General features: G+C 46.2%; 1 protein-coding gene across 1 annotated transcript in view; it reads right to left on the bottom strand.

Annotated features, from left to right (window-relative positions):
- Positions 1–1784: 1784 nt before the first annotated feature.
- Positions 1785–17892, bottom strand: part of LOC137524748 (gamma-crystallin 2-like) — a 47906-nt gene continuing 31798 nt past the window's right edge. Inside the window, exon 3 of the mRNA XM_068244962.1 lies at positions 1785–2129. Within this exon, the coding sequence (XP_068101063.1) occupies positions 1854–2129 (276 nt within the window). The 3' untranslated portion in view covers positions 1785–1853. The remainder of the gene's footprint in view (positions 2130–17892) is intronic.

Here is a 17892-nt window from a genome sequence, read left to right as displayed (position 1 = left end):
TTCATCAGCAATATGGTGCAGTGATGCACATCGTCGCGGGTACAGTACGGATAGGCACCCCCTTAGAGCTGATAAGTATCAGACTGTGTGGTGAGAACCTGTCCCAGGCATCTGCTTTCCACAGGAGATGGAAACCGCTCCACTCACTTCGCATGCAATCCACTGCGATGTGGTGGTTGTTTTGGATCGCTCTGGTGTAAACGGCCCTCATTTACATTGTACTTCATTTTTATTTCATTTCATTTCTATTTTTATTAATATGCATTTATATATATATTTATGCTTGTATTTATGTATAATCATATATATTTTTATTTCATCTATTTCACACAAAAAGTGAATTGTACTTTTATTATCCAGGTTTTATCCCAACACTTGTATTCCAATTTACATCTTCAATGTGTTTTTTGTATTTATATCTGTATTTATATTAATTCTTAACACCCTTTCTTGCATTTATAGCAGAAGTAGATGTATATATTTGTCTTAGTCTCATGTGCAGGGGGCCGCCCGTTCATCTCAGCATCCCCCCGCGGCATTCACACAGTTAAATCTGTCTATTCCCGGGTGTCGGCCAAACCTCTGCTCGTTAACATAGACCAGACAGCTTCATGGGACAAAGCTGCAGTAAATAGCCGTTCTTTTTTTGCCTTCTAGAGAGGGGAGGCGTGGCTAGGCACCAAAAGTGGAGTCATTCAGGGTCTTGGGGACGGCTTTGTGTAACAAGACACTACAGGTAAATACAACTTTTGCTTACAGCAGCGCTGCAGGATTTTGTATATTAGTATGGAGATCCACTTTCAACACACCCCCTCCAGCCGTAGCGTCACCTGAGGAAGGCATGGTAAATGCCGAAGCCTAAAGTGATGACATGGCATTCACCCTTGTGAAGACATACTTCCCTGTGATGTGCTGATTGCATCGCACCGCATCCAGCGCTCCAATCACATGTTCGCATCCAACACAGCCCAAAGTCCTGGCCAGACGACGGGCAGGGATCTCTGCAGCAGGCGGCCTCTTACAAGCATTTTATTTTTATTTTAACAAAGTGAGTGCATATGAATTTGTGCCAAAAAAAATGTTAAAAGTTAATGCACTATTGGAGCGTTTTCTCTCTCCCTTTTTCCTCTTAACAGGCAACCTACAGCCAGGGGCGTAGCAATAGGGGATGCAGCGGTAGCGACCGCATCGGGGCCCTTGGGCCAGAGGGGCCCCGAAGGGCCCTCCCTCAACTACAGTATTAGTTCTCTATTGGTCCTGTGCTCATAATAATCACTTCTATATATACATTGAGTAGTGGTAAACATTAACAAGCTCTTCCCCATCCCCTTCTTACACCTCTGACACTGTAGTTGCCATTGGCAGGTTTTGGTGCGCCGTATCAATTGTTATGTATAGAGTGCCTGGGGGGCCCCATTGTAAAACTTGCATCGGGGCCCACAGCTCCTTAGCTACGCCACTGCCTACAGCAGAGAGTCATTATCCCTGCTAGATTCTTTGTAGTGAAAATGAATGAATGATATAATGGAAGAGTATAGGTGATGCATTGGAGCCACTAACACACAATCTGTTGAATGTTAAGTCCTTGTTGAGGTTTGTTGCTTGCAATGCTGCATATAATATGGCATATACTGTATTAGTTTACACTTTTTAGTTTTAGGTAGATGTACTTATTTGTACTGTAATTAAGATATTGAAAATAATTGTACCCAATTCATTTTAAAATGGTGCTAGATATAACATGGATTAAAAGATGCACTCATAAAAACAGAGAAAACACAAAATGAATGAAAAAAAAATGAATGTATTAGGTATAGAGTTATTATTTAAGTACATGACAGATATTCAGCATTTTAGCAGAAATCATTGACACGCCTAAATGAACCAACTCTGGCATTCATGGCTCCCCATTCAGTAAACCTTTTGTACTCCGCAGGTTTTAAAAGATACTGACGTCCTCTGTAATTGGGCTGTTCAAAAAAGATCCAAGATCCTTCTAGGACATTGCAGGAGTGGATGTCATGGTAATTGAATTCTTCATTCACATGGGGACAGTCTTCTGTAAACTCCATCATCTGGCCTCTGAAGTCTTCCCTCTCATAGATCCGGATCCTGAAGGAACCTTGATGCTGCATAGAAACCATAGATTTAGAGAGGAAATCAAACTACATTTTGACTTCTCACAAACAGCTTGAAATTGTATATTTGAACCTAATACACATTTTTGTGTAGGGTTTATTCATACAGATTTTTGTTTGTTCAAGCCTTTCCATTGATGTGCCCTTACAAGTACAGGTGCAGGTGTACCACAGTAAAAATGGTATTCATACCACTGGAAGAGACTATGTTGTACTCACCCCAGTCTCCTGAAGTTGGGACATACATGTAGTATTGTATTGATTGTTCAAAAGAATAAGAAAATAAATGTTACCTACAGTCATAAGAAAAATAAAGTGTACTCTCTCTCAATTGTAAGGTTTTGTGTATCAATATATATTAAATCATGATCAGGTCAATAGTTGGTCTTAAGGGGAACCTGAGGTGAGAGGGATATGGCAGCTGCCATATTTATCTCCTTTTAAACAATACTAGTTGCCCTAATCCTGTGTGACTAATACTTTTAGCCATAGACCCAGAACAAGCATGCAGCAGATCAGGTGGTCTGACTAATCTGACTCAGGTTTTACTAGATTAGCCATATGCTTGTGCCAAGGTTTTGACTCAGACAATACTTATGCCAAAAGATGAACAGGGCTGCCAGGCAACTGGCATTGTTTACAAGAAAATAAATATGGCAGCCTCCATATCCCTTTCACCTCATATCCCATTTAACCACTTGCTGACCGCCCACTACCAATTGGCGGCGGCAAGGTGGCACCCCCAGGACCGCATAACACCCATTGGCGGCGGCACCTGGGGGACTGATTAGCCGGGGATCGCGTGCAGGGATGCGCGCACATCTGTCGACATTAGGCACCGCCCACCCGCGACGTCAACCCGCAGGCCAATTAGCAGCGCCGGCAGGTTGTTAACCCTGCGATCTCTGCATACAAAAGTGTATAATACACTTTGTTAAGCTAACAAAGTGTATTATACTGGCTGCCTCCTCCCCTGGTGGTCCCAGTGATTGAGCGACCACCAGGGGAGGAGGCAGCCCTTGTAGTAAAAACACCAGCACACTGATCCTGCCCCCCTGCCCCCTGATCGCCCACAGCACCCCTCAGACCCCCCCGATCACCCCCTCAGACCACTGGTTGCACCCAATCACCCCCTAATCACCCATCAATCACCCCCTGTCACTATCTGTCAATGCTATATTAGGTCCTTAACTGTCCCCTGGGGGCTACTGATCAATCACCCTGTCACCCCCTGTCACTGCTACCCATCAGATCAGACCCTAAACTGCCCCTTGTGGGCACCCAAACACCCGCCCACACCCTCAGAGACCCCTCAAACCCCCCCTGATCACCTCCCCAGTGCATTGATTGCATCTATCCTCCCCTCCAATTACCCCCTGAGACACCCATCAATCACCTCCTGTCACCACCTGTCACCCCCTAGCACTCCTGCCCCCTGCGGGCTTCTGATCACCCACCCACACCCTCTGATCCCCCTCAGAACTCCCCCCCCCCCCCCGATCACGCCCCTGTCACTATTCTAGTGATCTAAAAACAGTGATCAGTGAAAACTGTCACTTTTTTAGTATCACTAGTGTTAACAGTTAGGCCAGTTATTTAGCTAGGTCCCTTTGTTGGGTAGTTAGCATCAGTTAGCACCCAGCCCAACAAATCGCAGTCACTAATTAGTTGCTGATTAGCCAGGGCCGGTTCTAGCTACACTGGGGCCCTGGGGCAGAATTACCCTGGGGGCCCCGACACATAACCCCTCAAGGAAAATTCTTCCCCCAGGGTCCCCAAGCTGGCTCTCAGGCCTGAGATAGCAGCATTTGGTGGCCTCTGTGCTGCCTCCTAAGATAGCACTATTTAGTAACCTTTGTAACAGGGGCTCTGGTAGGAAGTTAAAAGTCCGGGCCTCCCACCCCGCCTGAAGAGGGGGTCACTGGGTTTTGGAGGGGAGAGACTGAGGGTCATTGAAGGTGCAGAGCGTAAGCAAACAAGTTGTTACTGGGGTTTACTGGGGAGAGGATGAGGGAGCAAGAGGGAGGGAGGGAACAGGAATTACTGGGGTCTGCAGGGGAGAAAATGAGGGCTCAGGGGGGAGAAAACAGGGGAGTACTTGGGTCTGCAGGGGAGAGAATGAGGGTGCAGAGGTAAGAGAACAGGTATAGTGGAGTATAAAAATGAGAGAATAGGAGTGCACAAGCAAGAGAACAAGGTTACTGGAGACTGCAGGGGAGAGAATGAGGGTGCAGGGGAAAGAGAACAGGGCTACTGGAGTCTGTAGAGGAAGGAATGAGGGTGCAGGAGGAAGAGGGATATTGGAATCTGCAGAGGAAAGAATGAGGGTGCAGGGGAAAAGAACAGGGTTACTGGATTCTGCAGGGGAGAGAATAAAGGGGCAGGGGTAGAGAACAGGGGGGTTACTGGAGTCTGCATGGAGTAGAGTGAGGGTGTGACTGTGGGAAGGGGGATAGAGAATGGGGTTATTGGGGTCCGCAGGGAGGAGAGTGAGGTTGCAGGGGGAGAAAACAGGCTACTGAGGTGTGCAGGGAGTAGATTGAGGGTGTAGGAGGGAGAGAACAGGGTTACTGTAGTCTGCATTGGAGAAAATAAGGGTGCAAGGGGAAGAAAACAAGAGTGAGGATGCGGGGTGGAGGGTGGATCGTGAGAGAAAAGGGTTACTGTCTGGTGGCAGGCAGAAGGCTTTAAGTCCCAAACCACTCCCCATGGCAGAAGCCAGGTTTCAACTTCAAGAACCCTCCCACCCCTACCAAAGTGAGCAATTAAACCTGACTCACCAGTACAGAGTCAGGCAGGCACATCTGAGGTGATTCCACCTAGCCAGGTCCAGCGGGCTTTTTCCAGCGAACCCCATCCAACAACGGGCTTCTTCTCTTCTCACAGGCATGGACGCACTGATCTGACGTCCATGCCTGCGTCACATCACATGGGGGGGGGGGGAGTGCAGCGGGCTGGCTGGCTTCTTGTATGCAGCCAGGTTACTATGGAGACCTGGATGCCGCCAGGTGGAATCAGCTCCCGGGTCCCTGCCTCGCCTCAATCACATCTCACCCAGCCAATGTAGACCGCACCCAATGAGCAGGCGTCTGGCAGGCAATGCATCTGGTGGCTTCCCCGGCCGAGACATACGTCAGGCAGGCATCTTTCTCTAACTGGCAAAGGGGGCCCCCAGGGACTGTGGGGCCTGGATGCAAATGCCCCTTTTGCCTTACTTGTAGCGCCGGCCCTGTGATTAGCATCATCACTGTCGCTAATCAGCATTGCTACTATATAGTATCTGTAAGTGATCATTACTGATCGCAGTCAGATCTATATTAGGGTCACTAGGATACACTAAAAACACATTGCGTTCAGCTCACCCCACCGCAGTGACAGAATTTTTTTTTCTGATCACTGCAAAAAATGCTGTACAATAGCTGTGGCGCTGTAAAGATCAGTTTTGATTTTTTTTAATCAAAACTCAGTGACCACAGCTTTCTACTTCACAAGTACTCCCTTTTACTAGGTAGGTGCTGTTTTTCCTGGGTAGTCACAGAGAAAAACCCCCTAAATTTAGCAGTCCACCATGGCAAAAAAGGGGTATTCCGCTGAAGAGGCCGCCGAGATTCTGGCTCAGTGGGGTGAGTGCGATTGGGAATCCTCATCCGACGAATCATCTGGGTCAGAATACGAACCGGTGAACAGCAGTGGCTCTCTGACCGATAGCAATGATGAGGTTGAAGTCCCGGCTAGAGCCAGGCGTACCACACCCCATGTCACTGGACCGCAGGTGGCGCAGGATCAGACTCAAGGGCAGCAAAGTGGTGCTAGTGCTGATTCGAGTTTTCTTGGTGAGGCATGCACCAGCAGCGTAGCATCTCCTGGACCTAGCACCAGTACTACCATAGACCCTGGTGAAGTGGCGAGCACCAGCATGGTATTAGAAACTGGTTCGGTGGCACGTGCATTAAGACCCGAGTCGCAGCCACCAGAAAAATGAGTCCGTACTACCCATAGTCTCCCAGAGGTGCTGGCAAATCCCAATTGGCAATACCCTGGTTCCGCCGCACCCATACTGCCCCCTTTCACCGCCCAGTCTGGAGTCCAGGTGGAGACAGATAATCTAGGATCGGCCCTAGACTTTTTTCATCCATTCTGCACTGTGGATCTCTCTACGACTCTACGACTTAATTGTGGCTGAGACCAACCATTATGCCACACAATACGCAACTGCCAATCCGAGAAGCTACCATGCCCAGCCTTTTTGGTGGAAACCACTCCAAGTTTCAAAACTTAACATTTTTTTGGGCCTTTTCCTTAACATGGGTCTAGTCAAAAAAAAATGTATTGCGATCTTATTGGTCTACGCACCCAATACATCACATGCCCATGTTCTCTGCTGCCATGTCCAGGTCACGATTTGAGAACATCCTGTGCTTCCTGCACTTCAGTGCCAATACAACCTGTCATCTAAGAGGCCACCCTGCTTATGACCGGTTCCACAAAATTCGGCCCCTCATAGACCACCTGTCATCAACATTTGCAGATGCTTATACCCCTGAACAGTAATTTTGAGGCATTTGGTTTCCAGACTACTCCTCACGGTTTAGGGCCAATAAAATGCCAGGGCAGTATAGGAACCCCACAAGTGACCCCATTTTAGACAGCGTTGCTGTGGTTGGGTGTCAGTCGGATCAGCTGGGTATGCTGAAAGGCCGACTAGTTTCGAACGTCATCCATTCTACCTCAGGGCGTGGCTAGCATACGGTGGGCCAGACATTCATAGAATACTCTAGCTTCATCTCCAGTCTGCTGATTGGGTGGGTGAGTCACATCCAAAATGGGAGATGCCCCAATTACAGCGGCTCATTTTTATGTAACAATATACATACAAAGTCTTCTCATAGTAAGCGTGAAGATAAGGGCCAGACCTATAGAAACCACTGTGAGACAGATAGCATCATCAAGGATTTTTCTTCAAGATCCATATAGTTAAAGGGGCCGAAAACAGCTACCCAGTATAGAACATCAGGCACTCACAACACCTCACAGAGCATGCAGATAAACAGAAGATGCTAGTATGTTATAATCTCAAAAAGATCAGAAAATCAAACAAAGTCTGAAGGAAAGAAGAAAGAAACTCTTTATAGATGGGCACATGGCATTTAAGTCATCATTGGGACAATAAACTCAACATCATCATATATCATCAGGGATTCGTCCCTAGGACCCTCCCTCCTCCCAGGCTACCTATACTGGGGGGCAATTATACAACGTATGCGTGGGGGGTGGCGGCGTCCTCACAAGTTTGCCTCAGGCGGCAAAAAGTATAGAACCGGCCCTGCAAGTGAGTAATGGCGCTCCTCCTATATGCCCTGAATTTTACCTAAATGCCATTAAGTGATGTGGTTTTGCTTTGTAAGCACATAATGGAGCAGTATGGGGCTGCAATATTTGTCAGATATAATATTTAAGGATATTCGCTGGCCTTACTTTATACGTAGGGGAGATTGTAGTGGATTCTGCTTCTAGAAATTGAACAAAATGTCCCTTTTACTATATAATAAATATTTTGAACTCCCTGCTTTCTCTATTCTTAATGTGCTACCCATATAACACATAGAGATGTTGCGAACATAGAACTTTCCGCAAATGTTCGCGAACAGGCAAATCTCAGCGAACCACCATAGACTTCAATGTGCAGGTGAAGTTTAAAACCTACATAGACTGTATCTGGCCACAAAACTGATTGAAAAGTTGTTTCAAGGGGTCTAACACCTGGACAGGGGCATGCCGGAGGGGGATCCATGGCAAAAGTCCCACCAAAAATTACGGAGTTGACGCAAAGTCTTGTTTTAACCCATAAAGGTAGAAATCACATTATGCACAGGCAGCTCTGAGTGTCAATGGGCTGTGGAGTGTCTCACAGAGAGAAATGCAATAGTACCATCAGAATACAAAGAAATAATAATGCACTGGAGTGGTTATGTGCCTGCAACTTAATGAGGCAACAGCAGTAGTGTGCACACAGCTCTGGGTGTCAGTGGGCTGTGGAGTGTCACCAGGGGAGGACTGGGACCTTTTGGCCTAGGGGGAAACACAAACCAGAGGCCCGTTATCATGGCAGCCCCAGCCCAAATGACGTCACACAGGCACCCGACGTCGTATATGCCAGTAGTCACGTGGTGCGCCAATGCGGAAATACAGGCAACGGGTGCACATAATACATTTTGAGGGACACCGGCCGGGGTTTACGTCATGTCTATCATTCGTAGTTATCGCATGCCGTGATTATCGCACCTGACAACCACATTGGCCTGAGATTTCTCTACATCTCAGGTTGATACATTCAACCAATTTCCACCCAAAATTTTTATCTGATTCGATAATATCAAAACGGATGGTCGATTGGCTATCAAGTCAATAGATGTATGGCCACTTTAATTCCCCAAAGCTCATTCCTCCCCCCCCCCCCCCACACTTATGTCCTCCTCTTCGCCACCATCTCTACTAATCCCTCAAATATGCCCCTCTTCCGGATATCCCCTCCCCCATTACCAGACACATCCTTACTGACTTTCCTGCTGGCACCATGATCCCTGCCTCGTTAATGCTAATTTCCAAAGTTTCGGTATCCCTCCTTCCATCACTGTTTTCACTCCCCCCCAAAATCCATGCCTTGCTTACCTGCTTTTTATTGGTGGTCGGTGGCAGTGAATCACTGCCTGCCCACGACCCACTTCACTATAGTATGAAACCCTATAGGCCTCATCCATACTCAGTCCTGACAGGTGGAAAAGCCATTATGAGTCGATCATAGTGAAAGAATCTGTCCGTAACAATTGATGCATGTATGGCCAGCTTTAGATTATGGTTTCTAATAACAAGATTGGAGAGAGGAGAGAGAAGGCAAAGCAGGTGGTTTTGGTGCACGGCACTCAGCACCGGTTACCCAAACTAGGAGCCCCATAGCAGCAATAATATGCTGCGCGGCGCGCGTAAGGGAAATTCGGGGCTCCGGTGATAGCCGTACCCCAAATTACACCTCCCTTAGAGTTGCAACGACTCGGAGGGGGAATAGTATTTAACACCGCCAGGGAGTTTAGTGGCAGCAGGAAGAGCCATCATTCGGCGCTCCTGGCGCCCAACTCACCCGCAGCATACAAATACTAGGGGCTCAGACACACTAAAAGCGCTTTTATGAGCACTTTTTAGCCATCAGAACTTTCTAAGAGCTTTTTAAAAAGGGCTTCCATTGACTTACATTAAAATCATGATAAAATCATGATCGCGGTAAAATCGATCAGAAAAGCGCTTATAGCGTGTCTGAGACCTTATGCAGAGAAGGGGAGAAACGGTGAGGAGAGAAAAGCTGAAAGAGAAGGAAGAAGATAGTTACAGTGGGTTGCAAAAGTATTCGGCCCCCTTGAAGTTTTCCACATTTTGTCATATTACTGCCTCAAACATTAATCAATTTTATTGGAATTCCACATGAAAGACCAACACAAAGTGGTGTACACATGAGAAGTGGAACGAAAATCATACATGATTCCAAACATTTTTTTTACAAATAAATAACTGCAAAGTGGTGTGTGCATAATTATTCAGCCCCCTTTTTTCTGAGTGCAGTCAGTTGCCTATAAACATTGCCTGATGAGTGCTAATGACTAAATAGATTGCACCTGTGTGTAATCTAATATCAGTACAAATACAGCTGCTCTGTGAGGGCCTCACAGGTTGTCTAAGAGAATATTGGGAGCAACAACACCATGAAGTCCAAAAAACACACAAGACAGGTCAGGGATCAAGTTATTGAGAAATTTAAAGCAGGCTTAGGCTACAAAAAGATTTCCAAAGCCTTGAACATCCCACGGAGCACAGTTCAAGCGATCATTCCGAAATGGAAGGAGTATGGCACAACTGTAAACCTACCAAGACAAGGCCGTCCACCTAAACTCACAGGCCGAACAAGAACGCTGATCAGAAATGCAGTTAAGAGGCTCATGGTGACTCTGGACGAGCTGCAGAGATCTACAGCTCAGGTGGGGGAATCTGTCCATAGGACAACTATTAGTCATGCACTACACAAAGTTGGCCTTTATGGAAAAGTGGCAAGAAGAAAAGCATTGTTAACAGAAAGCAGAAGTCGTCCCATTTGCAGTTTGCCACAAGCAATGTGGGGGACACAGCAACCATGTGGAAGAAGGTGCTCTGGTCAGATGAGACCAAAATAGAACTTTTTGGACAAAATTCAAAATGCTATGTGTGGCGGAAAACTAACACTGCACATCACTCTGAACACACCATCCTCACTGTCAAATATGGTGGGGGTGCATCTCTTCAGCAGGGACAGGGAAGCTGATCAGAGTTGATGGGAAGATGGATGGAGCCAAATACAGGGCAAACTTGGAAGAAAACCTCTTGGAGACTGCAAAAGACTTGAGACTGGGGCGAAGGTTCACCTTCCAGCAGGACAATGACCCTAAACATAAAGCCAGGGCAACAATGGAATGGTTTAAAACAAAACATATCTATGTGTTAGAATGGCCCAGTCAAAGTCCAGATCTAAATACAATCGAGAATCTGTGGCAAGATCTGAAAACTGTTGTTCACAAACGCTGTCCATCTAATCTGACTGAGCTGGAACTGTTTTGCAAAGAAGAATGGGCAAGGATTTCAGTCTCTAGATGTGCAAAGCTGGTAGAGACATAACCTAAAAGACTGGCAGCTGTAATTGCAGCAAAAGGTGGTTCTACAAAGTATTGACTCAGGGGGCCAAATAATTACGCACATCCCACTTTGCAGTTATTGATTTGAAAAAAATGTTTGGAATCATGTACGGTTTTCATTCCACTTCTCCTGTGTACACCACTTTGTATTGGTTTTTCACGTGGAATTCCAATAAAATTGATGCATGTTTGTGGCAGTAATGTGACAAAATGTGGAAAACTTCAAGGGGGCCAAATACTTTTGCAACCCACTGTAAGTGACAAGACAATATGTTCTGTACAGTGCTGCGGAAGAAGGTGGTGCTATGTAAATACTAAATAATAATAATATCAATAATTTGCCTCACCAGGATTGCACTTTTATTTAGCTTTCCTGTATAAGAAGAAGACACAGCCAGCCAGCACTAGGGGAAGAGGGACACAATGGTGAATGAGGGAGGGCTGGTGCCAACCAAGAGTGCTTCTGAGCGATTTTCAAATCGACAGTGATTTGAAAAGCGCTTGGCTAATCTTACCCTATGACGGTGTTCTCACAGCAGCATTGGGATTTTTTAAAAATCGCAAACACACTGCATGTAGCATTTTTTGGAGCGATTCATTCAAAAATCGCTCCGAAAATCGCTTCACAAAATCGGACTTTCAAATTGCTAGCGATTGCTATTGTGATTTTGGTGTGCACTAGCCCAGAGAGAGGAGGAGTGGAGAGAGACTGAGAATAGCCTGAGATAGAGCAGAGCTGTATTGCAGACTCACATCACACAGAGGCTACTTGCCTATAATATGACTCCTGTCCCTGCCAGTCTCTTACACAAGTCAGAAAGCAGCCCTCCTGGAGTCTAGGGACTGTCAAAAACTTTTCAACTTGTTTAAAGCCTTGTCCACACATGCAGTAATTAGGACATGGGGCAGAAACAAGACAGATGTTTGCCCACGGACCCTCCAGGCAAGCTCTGCATCATGCTGTGTATATTTACCAGCTTGCCTGCCCTCTAATTGTACTTTTATCAGCTAGCCAAATGTTTCACATTGCCTTATAACAACAAACCTGAATACACCAGACACTGGACTGGCCCTAAATCACTGAATGAAAGGCGGCCTTGGGGGAGATTGCCCCCCTTCCCCCCTGGCCAGTCCGCCCCTGAGTGTCACACACAAAAAAACACTGGAGAGTGATGTACTACCCCTTAAAAAGCCTGTTTGGGTTGCTTTTACAGCAAGTGAGGAACAAGAACATAGGCCTAGCTATTGCTTTCCCTACCTATCTGCAGCAAGTCTGACCCTGCTCTCACTAACAGTCAGCAGCCAGCAGATAATGAATCCAATATGGCCACCGCTACTGCTTTTTGATAGGGGGTGGGAGGTCCAGAAGGGGGTGTCAGCTGATTGGCTGTCATGTATCTGCTGATTAGTTTAGCTCAATGAAAATGTATAGGGGGCAAATCGAAAACGGCAAATGTTCTCCGCAAATGCAAACAGCCGAAGTTCACAGAATAATGCTCCCCGGCAAACTGTTCAGGCAATCTCTAATAACACGTCGAGTTCTGTCATAATCTCTATGGCATTATGGCCCTCCCATTCTTATGTAAATACATTAAGGTTGGTTTATTGGATAAATATTTGAACACTGTATTGAAACAATGTCTGAGTTGTATATGTTACAAAGTTTTTAGTATAGTTTTTATGTGGTGTATGATTCAAAACTGTAAAAAATGCGGAATTATCTCCGTGGTCAGCGCACAACCTGTGCGCTGACACTGCCGAAACCCTCCACAAGCGTTTGAATAAGGGAACCCAGCTTTGGTGCAAATGCACCTGTAGAGTGGAATTCCATCCGGCAGATGGAGCTGTGGAGTGCAGAGGAATAAACCCTCTCCACTGCCACAGATGCCAGATAGAAATTGTACGAGGTGAAGCAATACAGGGCAAGATAGCCTCTCTCGAGAGAGTGAGCACAGAGACAGAATGTATGTATGTCCTCCAATCTAGTCGCCACCTGGCGACGGTGAACACACAACAGCGAAGACCAAGTGGGAAAGCAATCGCAAGAATGGCGATTGCTAACAGAGACACAAGACTGAGTAAAGACAGAGCATAGGAAGAATAAAGACAGAACCAATAACAAACTGTAATCCAATACGAAAGAGCAGACAGAACTAGGTACACGCGGTCACCACACGTTAAGCACAATAGTGACAAAGCGCTTGCAAGGCACGGTCACCGCACGTTAAGCGCAACAGCGACAAAGCGTACCAACCCTGACTAACAAATGAAACATGAAAAAATGAAAACAAACAGAGAACGCGAACGCTTGCTAATCGGTTGCCTCACCCAGACAACAGCAAGCGTTCCTTCCAGACAAGACAGACAGAAGGAGTAACCAGTAGCAACCGCAGCTCTGGCTTACACTTCAAGACAGAGTACAGAAGGAACCACCGCCTCTACCGCTAGGGCGGATGCGATCCAATCAGACAGACAGATGGAGCAACCAGTAGCAACTGCTGCTCTGGCTTACACTCCAAGACAGAATACAGAGAGATCCACCGCCTCTAACGCTAGGGTGAATACGATCCAAACAGACAGACAGATGGAGCAACCAGTAGCAACCGCTGCTCTGGCTTACACTCCAAGACAGAATACAGAGAGATCCACCGCCTCTAACGCTAGGGCGAATGCGATCCAAACAGACAGAGCGATTCCCTGTCAGCCACTGCTGGCGACAGAACAATCGCAACAGATAAGACAGAACTAGGCAATACAGATAATAAACAACCTGACTGCGCTAGAAGGAATGCTAGTGCACTTCCAAGGATAACTACTCTAAGATAATATTAGCAAACAATTAGCAGGGGGCTGAAACTCAAGGTACGTCTAGCAGAACCAAACCTATATGACCAGCAGGGAATTCTGGAAGGGAAATGGCATTTATACTGCAAGCCTTCAAAGGAAGCAGATAAGCAATTTGCATGACAAGTGGATGCAAATCCCTCACCAGAACAGCAACTTTGAAACTTGCAGAGTGAAGACAGGTCTCCTTTCCAGGGACCTGCAGCATACAGACCTGAAAATGGTCAAAAAGCTGCCTGCCTGTGCAGACAGCAGAGCAGATCATTACAGTACCCCCCCCCCCTTTCCCTTCTAGGGATGGCTTCCAGACATCCCTCAAAACTGATATTTCCAACAAAACAGTCTGGCTGAACACTCATGAAGGTCGGGGCAGCCCGACAAGGCCCAATTCCAGAATCAATCCTCCCGAAACCGAACTCATCGGAAGCAGGACCCACCGAAACATGCCCATCAGTACTACAATCCTCAGCGTAACACCCATCAGAACTGTGAGTGCCAGAGAAGAACCCATCGAAACTCTACGAGCAATACCCACCACCTTCCAGGGACCGTCCAAAAATACTAAACCTCCCACAATACCCATTCGAAGTGTCCCTATCAACACAGAAGCCACTGTTGATCCCATCCAGGGTACCAAGAAAAATTTCTCCCAGAATATCCCAGAACACTTTGAAGCTCCGCAGAGATCCCAAGAGGCCAGAATGCTCTTTAGGTTCACATGGAGAACTATCAAGAACCCCTATGGAACCTATGACAATTCCGGATTCAGGATTACCAGGACAGAGGACAACCATCAAGATCAGGGCTTTCAGGGACCACTTCAGGGCATGCAGGCAGGCAATATCAGAACATGTCTCCACAGAGGAAGCATCTGAGCATGCTGGTAACCGAGACACACTTGGGCATTCTAGCTCACAGAGCGCATCTGGGTACACTAGTACAAGAGAATCTTCAGGACATGTCGAGGAACTGCAAACCTCAGAGTCAATCACGAGAAGACCAAAACCAGTACCGGGCAGAAAATCATCACGAGTAGTGGTCACAAGTACTGGTCTTTCAAAAGAAGACTTGGACTCAGACTTAGAAGTCTCTATGACTGTAATTGTATCTAACCAAATCTCATCATTGACTACGCATGACTGAAGCTCCACAAGAGCTGCAAAAGTAGTCAGCATAACAGCAATGCCTACTGAAGTGGGCAATACCTCAGAAGGACCTGGGGGGCAGGAGGCATCTCCTAAAAGTTCTGCGCCCTTTGGGAGGAACTCAGAGACCTCCAGAACATCAAACAAAACCTCAGGAGCATCATTTCCCAAGTTTTCTGACAAAGTAATCAAGGATTCTGAACTATCCATGTTACAGGGCAAAACATCAAATACATTCTGCGGACAGGGCAGATGTCCCAGGGATGGTTCTACAATACACTGAGACTGAATTTCATCTTCATGAACAGGATGCACAGGAATATCTACTGGAACAAACACTGACTCCCTGACTCTAGTTTCACTGCATGCAGAATCCTGCATAGCAGTCAAACCAGACTGCAATTCCGAAATGGCAGAAAAACAGATGATATTAGTTGCAATACCTAGACGAGCCTCTGGGCTCACTGCAGGAGATTTTATGCAAGGCAAAATACAGGGTGGAAAGTCAGCACCCTTTTCAGAGCAAGAAAGGGACTTACCAATGTCTGTGCAAGTGGACATCACAGTTTCATTCATGGTACAGGGCAGGCTCACAGAAACATTCCCCGGACAAAGCAAAGATCCCTCAGTATCAGATTCGCAAAACCAAAGCGCTGTCTCACCCTTAGACTCAGCTCACAATGTCGAATCCGAGGAGTCAGAACGCAAAGTTTGCGAATCTAAGATCGCGTTTGGTTGTGAAACTGAAGCTTCTAAAGCGCACGCCTCCGAAATCTGTGGACCAAATTGTAAAGTGTTCAGGATAGGAATATTGGAACAATTTTCATCTGGCAATGTGCTTTCACAGGTGGGAACAGAGTGAGGCATAGATTTATTTGCAAAAGAAGTTACGACAACAACATAAGAAACTTTATTAGTCACATTAACATTACTCTTGAGGTTGCATAGTTTAGGAATTTTCCCCATAGCAAGATCATAGATGGCATATCTTAAAGAATTACTGGGAGAAAAAGATCTGTTTTTAATTGACAAGGGACCCCACATATCTTTGACAAAACTGACACATTCATGTTGATCATAATTTGCAGGAACACCTGAGAAAAAGGCATTAGATCACACAGATTCAAATTCCACACAAGCAGTTGCCATGGGAAAGAATCTTTCAGAATTCACACTGGTGTCAACAACAGTAGCACACTCATTCATTTCAGATCGCACATCGTCTAAACTCACTTGTTTTACCCCAGAAAGGCAGGAACAATCATCCGACAACGTTGTCTCTTTATTGAAGTCAATTGGTTGGTGTGTGTGCAATTCATCCAAAATCGTCTGCCACACACAAATCACCGGATCCACAAAACACTCATCACACTCACCAGATTCAATCAAAGTGTACACAGAATTAATACAAGCATTAAGAATCTCTTCGCTTTCTGCGATGTAAAAATCGCAAAACGCCTTCCAATCAATCTCGAACTCCTCAATCAAAGCCCCAATCTCCCATGGAGCAAATGGAGGCTTAAACAACCCTGTATCAAGGTAACACTCATACGGGTTGGGATCAGGAACATGCATAGATTTTCTTATTCCTTTAGGCTTTTTGCACACCAAGACGTTGCATTAGGTGGCACGTTAAGGTCGCATAACGTGCACCTAACACAACGTATGGTGCTGCAAGAGCCGACGGTAGAGTGAGCCGCGTTAGGCGGCTCGAGTCCTATAATGTCTCCCAGAGTGGCGCTGATTGGCCAGCGGGACCACGTGATGCGGAGCGAGACACTCCACATCACGTGGTCCCGCCGGCCAATCAGCGCCCGCCAGTGCAGTGAATATTAAGTAGCCATGTGCGCGGCTACTGTAGCTGGCTCTCCCCGCCTCCTCTCCGCCCCCCACTGCGCATGTGCAAACAGTCTAACGCGGCTATAGCCGCTCCAACGCCGTAGCATGCTGCACTTTGCACAGAACGTGCAGCGTTACATGTAACGCAACGTGGGCTGTGTGAACAGCCCACTTGTGTTACATTGCTGTGCGTTGGGGGAGCGTTACAGGCGCACTAACGTGCGCCTGTAACTTCTTGGTGTGTAAGCAGCCTAAGTATACTGAATAATTCTGCCTATCCTGAGACTGAGAAGTTTCTCTGGATTTATCACATTCAAGTGTGTTCCAAATTTCAGACTTTACAGAAATATTTTTTTTATTTTTAGTTGCTATGGGCAATGGATTTTTCAGCTGGGAAGCCTTCCTAGACTTTCTCCTTTTAGTCTTAGCCACTACAAGTGGCTGCTGTCTAGATACAAGGGAGCTGTTACTGCATTCATTATCGCACTAAATGGTTTTGCATGGAATGGATAGAACAGCTGATTGAGTTGCAGGTACACACTCATCAAGAATAGGTGGTAAGAAAGGCAGTTCAAACCAGTGAGAAAAAAACAATGTAAAAAACTGATAAGGATTATCATTCCAGGAATTGCTTTTCAAAATCTCACAAGCCCACGAAAACAGATCTCCTTGCATTAGAACATAAGCTATTTGGAGAGCCCACATGGACGAATCAGTAACTTGAAGTGTAGGATTAAGAAAAAATCTTACACATTCAGAAAGAAAGTCCTCTTTGGTTTCAGAGTCTTGTTTTTTAATCCTCTTAAAGGCACAAGAACCATATTCAACAAAATCGTACAAATTGGAAATTCACTCTACACTGGGAATTTCGGTTTGGCTGGTCATACTGTAAAGAATGCGCAATTATCTCCGTGGTCAGCGCACAAGCTGTGCGCTGACACTGCGGAAACCCTCCACAAGCGTTTGAATAAGGGAACCCAGCTTTGGTGCAAATGCACCTGTAGAGAGGAATTCCAACCGGCAGATGGAGCTGTGGAGTGCAGAGGAATAAACCCTCTGCACTGCCACAGATGCAAGATAGAAATTGTACGAGGTGAAGCAATACAGGGCAAGATAGCCTCTCTCTCGAGAGAGTGAGCACAGAGACAGAATGTATGTATGTCCACCAATCTAGTCACCACCTGGCGACAGTGAACACACAACAGCGAAGACCAA

The sequence above is a fragment of the Hyperolius riggenbachi genome, chromosome 7, assembly GCF_040937935.1.
Source record: "Hyperolius riggenbachi isolate aHypRig1 chromosome 7, aHypRig1.pri, whole genome shotgun sequence".
NCBI classification, from domain to species: Eukaryota; Metazoa; Chordata; class Amphibia; order Anura; family Hyperoliidae; genus Hyperolius; species Hyperolius riggenbachi.
The sequence above is the reverse complement of the archived record's forward strand: the minus strand, read 5'-3'. Positions and strand labels throughout refer to the sequence as shown.